The sequence below is a fragment of the Petromyzon marinus genome, chromosome 44 (genome assembly GCF_048934315.1).
Source record: "Petromyzon marinus isolate PM22_M1 ecotype Great Lakes invasive population chromosome 44, UKy_Petmar_22M1.pri1.0, whole genome shotgun sequence".
Taxonomy (NCBI): domain Eukaryota; kingdom Metazoa; phylum Chordata; class Hyperoartia; order Petromyzontiformes; family Petromyzontidae; genus Petromyzon; species Petromyzon marinus.
The window spans coordinates 3,413,335-3,427,196 of NC_133710.1; the positions used below are offsets into that span (position 1 = coordinate 3,413,335).

Genomic DNA, 13,862 nt, shown 5'->3' on the forward strand with positions numbered 1-13,862 from the left:
CGTTGCAGTCACGAAATCTTCAAATCTAGAAGAGAAGTATAATGAGAGTGCTGCATAGACAGACGCCTCCGTATCGGTCTACTATCGCTACTACAACGGTTACTGTTCCCGCAAGCTTTACACACAGATTCGACGACACAGTCAGTCTCTATCAGACTGACTGTGTCGTCTCATCCACCACACTGTGTTCTACCACCACACTTGCAGGTCACAACAACTCACCGACTCAATGACTCACCCATCAACCCACTCGCTCACTCGTCTGCTCCCTCACTACACTCATCCAGCCACTCACTCACCCCAACACTTCTCTTTTTGCAGCTTCCCACGCATTTTTCCACTTTGGAATTCCCTATTTCCATCGTTTCTTTCTTATAACAATTCAGTACGCGTGTCCTAGACTCTCATCTATTACAACTCTGACAGTGCAATTCGTTGCTGGCCGCTCGACGTTTTGGACCTTTGGGCCTGTGCCGACGTGGCGATCTTCCACCTCTCCTGCCCTGGCCGACCCAACGTCCACCTTTCGCTGCCCCCGCCCCCCGCCACGTCAGCTGGGCCCCACCTCCGCCACCTCCATCCGGCTCAGTGACACGGTGCGAGCTGCGCTTCCATTGGCCGCTGCGGCGCTGCTAAGTCGATGCATCGGTGCGCGTTTAGAGACCGCGTCGGGCGTTTGGGTTTGACGGGGGGGGGGGGGGGTGCGGCCGCTCACCTCTGTGATTGGCAGCTTGGGGTTGACGGCGCGTGCAGTGGCGATCTCCTGCAGCTGAGCGATGACCTCCGCTATTCCTGGCCGTTCATCTGGGTGCACCTTTAGCATAGAGCCTTGAGAGAGTGTAGACATGCGTGCGAGTGTGCCCGGGGTCTTGGTTTAGGAACAATGATGAAGACGACAGCGAGTGGCAGCTGGGGGATCTTTAACTTCCACTGTGAAGCAGACGGCGCTTATTCTATGGTCAATGCATCCGCAGTAATAACCGGGGTGGCCTGTCCGATTCGAACTACATATTCCCGACTTGCTATTTCCTGATGCACGTAGCAGGTTTCACACACGGGAGACGCTGACGTGTAGGTCGCTGGGTTCATGGAGGGGTGCGCTAACCGCTGCGCCTCAATCCCCGAGTGCGACCCAGCGAGCTGCCGATGGCGAACATATTCATTCCTCGCATCAGCCGTGCGGCGTTCTGGGAGCGCATCATTTCAGCAGCATCGGTTCAAAGCAAGCAAACTCTGAAACCGATTTCGGCATACAGTGTCTCATCAGCAATCAGGCTTGGTTGAGTCAATACCGGTGAACTGCCCAATGCTTATAGGCGCGGACGCTATTCTGTTATATATGGGTCTGAGTTCGACGCAAAATGACACGACGCGTAACACAACAATCTTGAGCGCCGTGGAGATAATAAGCAACAAAGCAAATAAGCAGGCAAATCCCGCCTACTTCGCACAGCCGTCCCCTACAGATAAAACGATCAAAGGATCCTTTTCCCACATCCCATCGGCCACACGCGGCCTCCTGAGCGGCGTCGCGAGGGCGGCGGGGGGGGGAGGGGGGGGGGCGCGAGAGCGTACGGATGAGCGGGTGCAGGGCGGCGTAGCGCGTGTCGCCCGGCGGGATGCTGAAGTTGCCGTTGATGATCCGCAGCTTTGCTCCGTCCTCGAACGGGTGCTCCTGGAAGCAGAGCAAGTAGAGGACGCAGCCCAGCGCCTGCACGGCAAGTGGGGGGGGGGGGGGGTGGGGGCGTGCGGCATTCAGCGGTGACGGGAAACCGAACGCGGACGCCGGGACGACGGCGGTCGTCCCACTACCGACGAGGCTCCCGGTTCTCCTTGCAACTCAGGCGGGCGATCGCCGTTCATCTTATTGGGCCGAGCACCTCGGTGCCGGATGCTACGATGAAATCACCGGGCGATGCGCCCGACCTGGTTAGATCTCGGAAGCTAAGCAGGCTTAAGCCTGCAGAGTGCTTGGATGTGTAGGCGTCACGCATAACGCTGCCTGCTGGTACCAGCTGCTGCTGGGCTACGTGGTGGACAACAGAGGGCAGTGCAGCAATGTTTGTTGCCGCACTGTACTGAATTAAAATTGTCCTTCCCTTCACCAGCCCACTCTGCTGGGCGTGAAGTACAGTCGGATAACGCCGATGACCCACGCGGCGTGGGGAGGACATCATCCAGCAGTGGATTAACCAAAGGCTGTACGTGTACCCCCGGTGGTTCAACGGATCGGTACAATGCGAGGTTACAATTGGACTCAAGAGTGGATTTATATTTTGTCTTGTTTGTACCGGTCTCTATGGTTCTGTCTCAGTTATACCAATAGCCTAAAGGCACATGGGCATTACGGGAGTTTGCGTTTCATTTCCAGCCCTTTATTGGTCTACTGCTGTATGAAAACCTCTCTACCACACATCACAATTTAGTTTTTTACCATACTTCACCACAATGGTTATTGTGGATTGGCAAAGGAAGGTGGTACAGCACCGATGTTAGACATGGCCGGGAATCGAACTCGGGCAGCCTGGTTCAGAGCAGTGACTTAACAAATCGAAACATTTGCATTAAATGTAAATGAATGCTATTTTTTTACTACAATGCTCATTTAAATAGCCATTGAGAATCTTTATACGTGGGGTGAATCACGTGTCAATGTGACATAGGCACAATGGATGTCAGAGTCTCTAAGGGGTAACAAAATTCCCTTAATAACTATTCAGAATCACAGCCCGAGGGTGTAAAGGATAGATAAGCGTATACCGTTGGAAGCTAAGCAACCTATAGATCAACCACCAAGCATGAAGCACAACAAAATGCTCAACTTATAATGACTGCAAAGCACAAAGTGCCGCAATGCCGAAGCCAAGCGACGCACAGCACCACCATACAGTAACCGACATTCATCTTAACTGCTGACAGCAGCACAGAGCTATTTGGCTCGCGCTCGACACACAACATCGCGCGCATGTTACAAACCGTACACCGGAATCGAGGCAGATTTCGCAACGCGCTTCGGCCGTTCGCCGGGGGGGGAGGGGGGCGAGCGACGAGCCGATGACGAAAACCCCCCGGCGAGCGGCTACAGCCGCAGGACTGGCGTCGGCATCACGGCGGTGGCGCGCAGCCGCAGTGTTCGCCGGTTGCTGTCACGACGGATTTCCACCCACCGCTTCGCTCACCGTGCGAACGGGGGGCAGGGCAGGGCCGGGCGCCTTCTCGCGCTGGTACGTGATAAAAATACGCAACGCTTGCCGGGCTGCTGCTGGCAACGCCGCCGCCGCCGCCGCCCTCCGCTACGCGAGAGGCATTTTTATTTGCTCCGGGGCCAACCGGCAGACGCGGTGCGACCTTTGTCTCAAGGATTTAATCCCGGCCACACCCACAGAGGGGGGTCACAGGGCAGCGGCAGATCATGTGATCCGATCGCATGGCTGAGCAGGAAACGCGTTCGATTGCTAATTAGGACGAAGCTCGTGCCAGACGCCCGCAACGTTGCACAATTAATTATCGGGTTTGTAAGAGTTTAAGAACGTGCACCAACATCCTGTACTAGTGTCATGTCAGTGGGTGGAATAATGGCACGTGGTGGTTCGCATGCTGCACTATCAGCCCGGCGACCAGTTAAATTTCCGGCCAGTGGCAAATGATGTCAGAGCTGTTCCTACCTCCCCCATCAACAACCAACCTTGACCAAAGTGGTGAAATATGGTCAACCCACCCCCACCAACCGACACGGCAAGGGGACGCATTCATCCATCCGAATGAGAATGATTGGAATATATATTTTTTTATATTTGGCACGTAATGATTCACCCTCCAAACCCACCAATGCTTTGATGACTTGTCAAACATTCAGCATCGCGAATTATTTTAAAGGAACAATTTTATTTTCTCGCTTCGCTTTCTCATCTGCCGTTATTAAAATGTTCCGTCTCAACTATATAATTTCCTTCACTCCATTATCCTACACGTTGCATTGGCATATTTGTTCGTATGAATTGTAAATAGTCGATTCTTCCACGCATTATCCAATGCACGAATCATGGAGCTTAGAAACCAACCAAAATCTACGAACCAATGCATTGTAGCACCTTGTATATTGCAGTGACCGGGCGTGCAATTATCAGCATGCAGATGTCAACTCTCTTTGATGCATTGAGTTTCCAGTCAAGCCTTAGTAGTTGAATAAATCATCCATTGTCTTTTCCCCCCATTATTTTTGGTTTATCTTGACCATGCCGTCGGCGTCGGCGCCGCCGCCGCCGCCGCCGCAGAGCGAAATCGGCGAGATGGGTGCCTCTCGGCCCAGCCCCGAACCCCACCCGAGTTGTGCGGTGAGAGGAGCAAACGAAGCCTCCTCGCTCTCGCCCGCTCTCCTCCCACAGGAGGAGCCACGCACGGCTGACGATGTAAAAGCGCGCCGATGCCGACTGTGCCGTGGGCCCGCGGCCCCCCGTCGCAAACGGTCGCCATTGTTTCAAGTTGACTTGATGGACACGAAACAAATGATGTCGTGAGACGAAAGGATCCATTCGGGAAATGCAACCCTTTGTGTTAAGACAGCGGCCCACGGAAGCGGACATCACGGAGCTAACTCTGAGAACCCTTCAAATGACCTCTGGACAGGACATCAAATATACGTGTCCTGGTCTAGAGTGGGACAAAAAAAGGGTAATATTATTTTTTGAAAGGATCCAAGGCCTTTTTCATTTCAGTGTGCACATTTGGTACATGTAGAGTTGTGATTGTCTGTCTGTCTTTGTGGCAGTGGTTCCTAAAATGTAGCAAGTTGACACAGTAGCGGGGGTACAGCTGGTGCATCTACCAGTCATCTCAGTCAGTCAAACCATGGGACCTGGGTCTGTCCCGTGACCCCCTGTCAGCAAGCATTCGACGCTTCAAGTGGCCTCAAAGTGTACCTGGCTTGGCACAGGCGCTATCGTGATGTCACCGTCACTTAGTGGCGAATGGCGGGTATTGTTATTGGATTGGTGGCAGTGGTGGTGCAGGGATTAGCGAGCTTCGCTATGCACCCGGTGACCCGAGCTCCATTCCCGCTCATGGCCAACACCAGTGACGATTATCTGAACCACTCCTGAGCCTCCCCTAAGTCGACTCTGCCTCAAATGAGTACCTGGTGCGATGTGCAAACATCGCCAGAAGGGAGACAAAGGCAGCTGGGCGTGGTGCTGGCCACCCACGCCCTCGTGTGCCACGTTAGCCTTCATAGGTGCTGCTCGCTAACAGCACTTGCCCCAACAGTCTGTTAAGGCTCTACGGGGGGATATTTGTGTTTGTGCGCGTATGTGTGCTGTAGGAAGAATAGGTTTCATCCTGGGATTTCTCCACTTACACCTCCACCAATGTTTATATAAAGACAAAGATCGCGGGTTTGCAGCGCGGCGGGCTAACCACTACACTACCGCTCTACACTATAACAACAACCGCCATTCACCACTAAGTGGCGGTGACGTCACCACGACGCTTGTGCCAGGCCATGTGCACCTTGAGGCCATGTGAAGTGTCGAACGCCCACTGGCAGGAGGTCACGGGGCAGACCCAAGTGCCACGGGTCGACTAAGATGACTGAGATGACTGGCTGATGCACCACCTGTGCCCCCTACTGTGCCAACCTGCTGTGCTTTAGCCACCCGGCGCTCCGCTCGTTGTTGTGAGCGTCGCTCCTCCGCCCTCCATTGTTGTTGGAGGGCGACTGCCTCCAACTGCCCAGTAGCGTCCTTCACGAGCCTCCTCCACAGAGGCCGATCTTGACACCGCTGGTACCAGTCATCGGCAAATCCACTCAGCTCCACGTCCTCCTGTACCACATCACTCCATCTCTTCTCTAGCCCGTGCCGCGCCCGGTGAGCCCCCTCAATCCGGCCGAACAAAAGCCGTTTCATATTCTTGGTTCTTTCGGTAAAGTCACGTAGAAGGGAAACAATAAAATAATAAAAATATAAAACAATAAAATTCTCACGACGTTTCGACCGCAACAAAAGCAATCATCATCAGGTGTGAAAACCACAACAATAAATTTTGAAATTTGAAGTTTTCTTCTTGTGGTTTTCACACCTGATGATGATTGCTTGTGTTGCGGTCGAAACATCGAGATAATTTTATTGTTTTATATTTTTATTATTTTATTGTTTCCCTTCTATGTGACTTTACTGAAAGAACCAATAATATAAATCCCTGCAGTCACAAAAGCTTTAAATCAAAATTTAAAAGCTGTTTCGGCATGCGGTGGCTGGGCATGCGGGCTACATGACCCAGCCATCGCAGCCTTGCCTGCCGGAGGAGCTCACCGATGGGACCTTGTCCAGATCTTTCAAGGATTTGTGAGTTCCTCACACAATCCAGCCTGGTTAAACCCAGGATGGATCATAGGCAGGCTAGCCTAAATGTTTGTAACTGGCACACACACGTATATATACCCTGCAATATGCAGCAACAATTCCCTCGGAACAGTTAAACAGAAGCTGAGTGAAACACGGTGAGGCACACACCGATACCCGACATTCGCCACGAAGTGACGGTGACGTCACCACGGCGCCTGTGCCAGGCCAGGTGCACTTTGAGGCCACGTGAAGTGTCGAAGGTTCGCTGACAGAAGGTCTCGGGACAGACCCAGAAGCGCGCACACACACACACACACCCACCCGTTCCACAGGACCAAGCAACGATTGTGGCGTGGCACGCGGTAACCTCATCGCAGGAAGACACGTCTGCGTTAAAAAAATTTTGTACGAACAAAAACATATATAACGACGATTTATAAGCGTACGCGTTTACCAAAAACCGCTGTTGACCGCCAACATGGAGGATAAAAGCTTAAGGGTTTCATTCCAGGGCGGAGGCAAGCGCGTCGGGAATGACTGCTTGCGAAAAGCGCAATCGTTGGCGCATCGTGCCGCACAAGTAAATACCCAGCCACGCGCAAACAGGAAGGGCGGGGAGAGAGGGAGGGTGGCTACAAGCCAGCAGTATAACAAGGAAACTCGCGCTCATCACGAACACTGCCTCCAAAGGGGAACACAGAGAGGCAATGAGTAGGCGACGTTTCGGACAATGGCCCTTCTTCACAGCAGTGTTGAGTTTGTATTGTAATTTGTGTTTGTGCTACACAGACATGAGCTGTGAGTGTGTGGGTCTCGATGTAAATCTATGGGTTTCTATGTAAATCTATGAATTGCAATGTGAGTCTTACGTAAATCCATGGAGCTCCAAGTGAGTGCGGGTTTTTATCTATATATATGAAAGGGAAATTTGTGAACGTGTGTGTCTGTTCGAAATGTTCAGCATACTTCTCGACATGCAACAAACGTGAAATTTGGCATGTGGGTAGCTTCCAGACTGTACACGATGCAAAAAACATAAACATAGACTTTTGTATTTTGGGGGGGGGGGGCGCAATAATGGATATATTTTATTGCACGGCAAGTGAGAGGCGACGTCACATCTGTGATGTCACCCGCATGCGGGAGCGTCACGCAGTGCTCCTGCTGACGTCACGCATTCCCCCCCCCCCCCACCCTCCGCGTAGGCCGTGTATTAATCCAAGACAAGAATCCAAGTCTTGGGCGAAGCCAGGCAGTAAAGCTAGTGTACAATATATGGGCCTAGATGCAACTATTGATTTATATATTATTCTATAGGTCTCTGTGTAAGCTGTGTGTCTGTGAGCCTGCATCTCTCCGTGAGGCTGTGTGTCTCTGTGCGAGTCTAGGGGTTTCTACATAAAGCTGTGAATCTCTATTTCAATCTGTGGATCGCTATGCATGTCTACGAACCTCTACGCAAGTCTGCGGGTCTGTGCACTGCTGCCGACGCAGTTATCGCAAAACTTTGATGTGGACACACGAGTACGTGAAGAGGCGTAACGTCGCGTGACTCACCCAGATGTCCTGCTTCTCTGTGATGGGAAGATTCGAATACAGATCGAGCATCTCCGGGGTCCGGTACATGGGAGTGGTGTTCCTCATGATCTGGACAGTAATACACGCGGCACCGTCAGCATTCACATCCACACTGATGCCGGGGGAGAAGCCGAGTCACGGCAACTGCGCAGAGCGGTAACATTTTGTGTGTTCGTCGTATTTTGTTGGCGGGAACGCGCCGGGGTAACCCACCTCCTCCTCCACCTCGGCGCGCTTCTGCGCCGACCAGCTGTAGTCCGGGTAGTGGCACACGGTCGTGGCGCTGCCAAAGTCGCACAGCTTGACGTTTCCCTGCGAGCTCAGCAGCAGGTTCTCCACCTGCAGAGGACAGCGCCGCGACATCCTGAACGTGACGCTACGACGATCGGTCGCGGCGGCGATGATTTGGAACGGCCCAACGCAAATTCAAGTCTAAGAAGTTGGAAGTTGAGCCGTTCAGTTCAAAAACAGAATGAGAATATTTATTTATACCCGAGGAGTTGCTAAGCCTGAGAGTTGGTAAAACTGCAGATTCAGCGCCTTGAGGTTTCTATAAGAGATGTTCTCAAGGGCAGCTGAGATGTTCTCAAGGGCAGCTGACCGAACAATCAGACGCGCCAGTGAGCGGGAGTGAGCCGCAGCTTCCCAAGAACGGCATACCGCACCATGACACTCAGTCTTCACCATCGTCAGCCATGAGTTACAGTGAGGGAAAAAAGTATTTGATCCCCTGTAAATTTTGTACGTTTGCCCACTGACAAAGAAATGATCAGTCTATAATTTTAATGGTAGGTTTATTTGAACAGTGAGAGACAGAATAATAACAAAATCCAGAAAAACCCATGACAAAAATGTTATAAATTGATTTGTATTTTAATGAGGGAAATAAGTATTTGACCCCTCTGCAAAAAATGACTTAGTACTTGGTGGCAAACCCTTGTTGGCAATCACAGAGGTCAGACGTTTCATGTAGTTGGCCACCAGGTTTGCACACATCTCAGGAGGGATTTTGTCCCACTCCTCTTTGCAGATCTTCTCCAAGTCATTAAGGTTTCGAGGCTGACGTTTGGCAACCCGAACCTTCAGCTCCCTCCACAGATTTTCTATGGGATTAAGGTCTGGAGACTGGCTAGGCCACTCCAGGACCTTAATGTGCTTCTTCTTGAGCCACTCCTTTGTTGCCTTGGCCGTGTGTTTTGGGTCATTGTCATGCTGGGATACCCATCCACGACCCATTTTCAATGCCCTGGCTGAGGGAAGGAGGTTCTCACCCAAGATTTGACGGTACATGGCCCCGTCCGAGGGAGTGCTGTCTTCTAGACAGTCCTGTTTCTTCGCCTGAAGAAGGCTACTTGTGTTGTGGCCGAAACGTCGTGAGAATTTTATTTTATGTTTTATTTTTATTATTTTATTCTCATTCGACGTGACTTTACCGAAAGAACCAAGAAGATGAATCCCTGCAGTCACGAAAGCTTTAAATCGAAAAAGATAGACAGTTATTTTGTGTTTCTTCCATTTGCGAATAATCGCACCAACTGTTGTCACCTTCTCACCAAGCTGCTTGGCAATGGTCTTGTAGCCCATTCCAGCCTTGTGTAGGTCTACAATCTTGTCCCTGACATCCTTGGAGAGCTCTTTGGTCTTGGCCATGTTGGAGAGTTTGGAATCTGATTGATTGCTTCTGTGGACAGGTGTCTTTTATACAGGTAACAAGCTGAGATTAGGAGCACTCCCTTTAAGAGTGTGCTCCTAATCTCAGCTCGTTACCTGTATAAAAGACACCTGGGAGTCAGAAATCTGATTGAGAGGGGGTCAAATACTCATGAAATTGCAAATCAATTTATAACATTTTTGACATGCGTTTTTATGGATTTTGTTGTTGTTATTCTGTCTCTCACTGTTCAAATAAACCTACCATTAAAATTATAGACTGATCATTTCTTTGTCAGTGGGCAAACGTACAAAATCAGCAGGGGATCAAATACTTTTTTTCCCTCACTGTATCCACCGATGGATGAAAGCTCCCCTAGCCATCGCCACGTTTCACAGGCCTGCGATTTACGATCTATGGTTAGTACCAGGCAAGCGAGCCGATTTCATCGCTCCGTCTGCTCGACGGACATGCCGTTGGGTGTATTCTCTCCTTTGGCTGCCACTCCATCATTAGTCTCAACCATCGGTTATCATTCCATAAAGCGACGTGTCCTGCTCAAGCCCATTCGCTCTTGCCAAGACGATTGTGACATGAGCTCCAAACCGCGCGAACATTCTCAAATCTTCGTGTTCCTCCTTCCGACTCTCAGTGCAATTCCAAGTGCGGGCGTCTCTACACGCTCCTCTGTGTGCACTGTCCAGCTCGTTGTTCCACCGTCTTCATCAGTGCCCGTGTGTCTGAACCGTGCGTCATATCAGGCAATTTGAGCACGGATTTCAAACTCCCATCTCTGTTCACACTGGCGCGTTGGTTTATGCGAAAGGGCATCTTTCCAGGCGGTGGCTGACAACCCACACGCGTGTTCTCTCAGCGATAGAACACGTGCAATGGTCGCTTTTGTTCAACTCGGCGATCTTTGTTCACTGCGTCGGCAGGGAAAAAAAAACCGTGACGGCCATTGAGATGCAAACGGACGTAAACTGGTTCAGCGAAAACCGTTTTGGCCACAACGTTAAGAAAATAAATCGCCTGCGTGTGTGTGCTCATGATGAGATTGTGATTTGAAGAGATGAGGTGAAGAATCCACTTGGATCGCTCACAGACACGTGCAACCCTTCGTGTTGGAGAATGGCCCGTGGAAGCGGATAACAGAGCTACCTGAGAGCCGTACACATTACTTGTGGTCCACACAGTATAGGACTGCAACTTTGCCACCTGCCATGCCACTGAGAGTGATGCTCGTCGCATGACAGCCAAACCGATATCATCATTCTCAGATAAAGAGCTGACAAATTAAGAACAGAAAAAAATGGAATATGATCAGGGTTTTTGATTGCACAAACAGAACATGCCCCGACAGTATGTTAAAGGCTACACGGGGATCTTTGGCTTTGTGGAGAGCGGCAGCGCAGATTTTCATTGCCAAAGCTATGGTCCATATTTGTTTTTGGGTTAAAAATCGCTAATCGCATGGCAATTGGATGTTTTGTTGTATATTAATAAGTGAAATGTAAGGGTGTTTTTTGGTGCAGTCATTGGCGACGAGGCTAATGCCATCCGATAAAATTTGAGAACCTCGTTTAAACACAGGAGGCGTACAAGCGGGATTCACACCCTGGATCTCAGAGGTTCCACACGTTAGCTCTCTGGACTCCCCGCCTACCGACCCCCTCTGACGTGATGTTGCGACTAAGTTGACGGGGCACACTGGAGAGGGGGGAAGGGCGTAGCGAGACAGACCCGGATCGACTCCTTGTCTCACGATGCCGACAGAAGAACTGCGATACATTTACAGATCTGTTGTTTGTTTGTTTAGGAATAACAGAGGAACCCGGAGTCCGGAGCCGACGCCGTGGGTCACCGTCCCGCGAACGCACCTTGAGGTCTCGGTGGATGACAGGCGGCTTGAGGCGGTGGAGGTGCTGCACGGCGCGGCACGCCTGGTAGAACACCTTGATGATCGTGTTGCAGGGCACGGGGCCGCGCAGCTCCACGCGCTTCAGCCCGTCCGAGAGCTGACCTGCGGAGCGGCACGCGCGAGCTCGTGTGTGCCACTGCAACGGCACCGCAGCGGCAGGAAAGGGACAGGCCGGCGCGGTGGCGACAATCTCTTTCCCCCGACTCGAGCGCCTTTCTGTCTGAAGTTTGCGTGTTCACCCCCGCCAATCCACGCCGCCCCCGCCGCTGTTCCGCAGGGTGTGCGCGCGCGCATATACGAGTGTGTGAACGTGTGGAGCTAGTAAATTATTCCCCTATACCGGATAGGTTTCCACCAGGTTCTCCGGGTTTCCTCTCAAGGCTACAAAAAAAAAACACACAAACTGGCATTGGCCAAAGTAATCGACGCTGAAATTGTACTGCAAATGACTCCATTGAGATTACGCAACAGCATCCACATCGTCCTCCCCCGACTGCGGAAACTTGGCAGGACCCTCCTGAAAAAGTGTCTCGAGACTCGGTGAGGCGACGCGTGAATTGTGCATCGCCGACGGACCTTTACAAAGCTCGGTGAGGATGAGGAACTCAGCCCTGCCCGTGTCGGACTCCTCTTTGCTGATGGAGGCTGCCGAGCTGAACTGCACAATGTTTGGATGCCCGGACACTTTTTTCTGGGTGCGCGGCAAGTTAAGTGCCACTTTTGACGGCATCAGCAGCTCCACACATTTCAGGACAACCGTGGCCACGGTATAAACAGGATAATCAGACAAACTGCACAATGCCGTGTGACGTTATGACAAGAACGCGTGGTTGGTCTAATGCTTCAACAGTTTGACATGCTTACACAGCATAATCGAATTTCTGGTCTGATCCAGGGGTGGCGTGCCCCGGTATTTCAGTTTTATGAATGGAGCGCTGTCTTCCCGACAGTTCCGTTTCTTCAGCTGAAGACAGCTGCTTGTGTTGTGGCCTAAACGACGTGATAATTTTATTTTATTATGTTTTATTTTTATTATTTCCCTTCTACGCGACTTTACCGAAAGAACCAAGAAGATGAATCCATGCAGTCACGAAAGCTTTAAATCTAAATTTAAAAGACCGCTCGTTCTTTCGATTTACACCAAATGTAACCCACACGCGGCTTGAAATGTTATTGATATTGCTCTTCTTCATATCGCACAAGTATTAAAAGCAATACGAAACAGAGGCGACAAAACACTTCTAAAAGCACCGAAACATCACGGTCGGTACCTCTGCAGCGCAGAGCTGGGGCTGCGCGCTGGCACGCGACGTTGCAGCGCCGGCGCGTGGACGCAGCTGGCAACAAGCCGGCACTGCTCTACCGCTCACTCCAGCGAGTTTCGTCAGCGCAAGTTTATTTATTTTTTTCAATTTACAGGGTCCTCAACTGCCCCTCCCACCAGAAACTCCGTTACATGCGGGACACGGTATATCCGCTCGTGTCATTTCGAGGCTACACAGTATAACAGAACTCATAGTCTATAAGGCTTTGTTACACATTTTAATGAATACTGATTATTAAATGGACAATTTGCAGTGCAGCAGTTCGGGCTATTGATCAGCCAAGAGGCTCAAGAACAGGATATGCCACTTAACGCATCTTGTGCCTACTGTGAACACTAGGCACCCGCGATTTTAATCGCTGTGCTTTTTTAAAGTACAAGGGGAGGGCTGAGGTGACCGGGGGATTCGGAGATCAGAGCTCTGAGCCAGCACCGTTGAGACACTGGGTTCAGATCAGGGCAAGCTGCCTGTGCTTAAACCGAGTTCTCAAGTGTCGCGGGTTGATGGCCTCAGCCCAGTCACTAATGACTCATGGCGCCCCACAATGGCGAGATGTTAACCAACTCACCTAGTATACAGGAGGTCGTGGGTTCGATCCCGACCCTGACAGCTGTATATTTGGAGTTTGCATGTTCTCCCCGTGGTGGCGTGGATGTTTCTCCGGAACCTCCGGTTTTTCCCTCCACATTTAAAAGATGCGTTTAAGAGTATTTGGCTGCTACAAATATCCACACGATAAGCCATTTCATTGAGCTATCATTTGTGGCCAGGTCGCTTCTGAAAAAGAGATATTTAGCTGAGTGGGCCTTACCTGGTCAAATAAAAAATAGTTTAGTTTAAGATTTGCATAGAGACCCAAAGTCAGGCAGAGACCCACAGTCTCACTCAGACCGAGTTATGATTAAATAGGGTCTCAAGTTGATGGCTCTGGTCCAGTCAAAAGAGACCGCAGAAAAACAACCCTGACATTACATTTGGTTGTGTACTTAATTTGGATGGATTCCAACTATCCCAAGAATTCAACGATTATTGGTTTACCTGTCATG

The 13,862-nt window shown here is 50.9% G+C and overlaps 1 protein-coding gene and 1 long non-coding RNA gene across 3 annotated transcripts in view; one reads left to right on the plus strand and one right to left on the minus strand.

Moving 5' to 3' along the window:
- LOC116951930 (cyclin-G-associated kinase-like) overlaps positions 1-13,862 on the minus strand; it is a 61,873-nt gene that overhangs the window by 43,281 nt on the left and 4,730 nt on the right. For both annotated transcript variants that reach the window (XR_012946854.1, XM_032970798.2), the window contains exons 4-9: positions 12,068-12,182; positions 11,451-11,593; positions 8,133-8,258; positions 7,899-7,988; positions 1,576-1,711; positions 716-828 (exon numbers count right to left, since the gene is read on the minus strand). Coding sequence is in view for 1 of the 2 variants with exons in the window: in XM_032970798.2 (XP_032826689.1) it covers positions 716-828; positions 1,576-1,711; positions 7,899-7,988; positions 8,133-8,258; positions 11,451-11,593; positions 12,068-12,182 (723 nt within the window). In the remaining variant the exon portion in view is untranslated. The remainder of the gene's footprint in view (positions 1-715; positions 829-1,575; positions 1,712-7,898; positions 7,989-8,132; positions 8,259-11,450; positions 11,594-12,067; positions 12,183-13,862) is intronic.
- Positions 2,797-13,727, plus strand: LOC142930880 (uncharacterized). The gene is made up of 2 exons (XR_012946855.1): positions 2,797-3,224; positions 11,390-13,727. It is a non-coding gene; the product is annotated as an uncharacterized LOC142930880 (long non-coding RNA).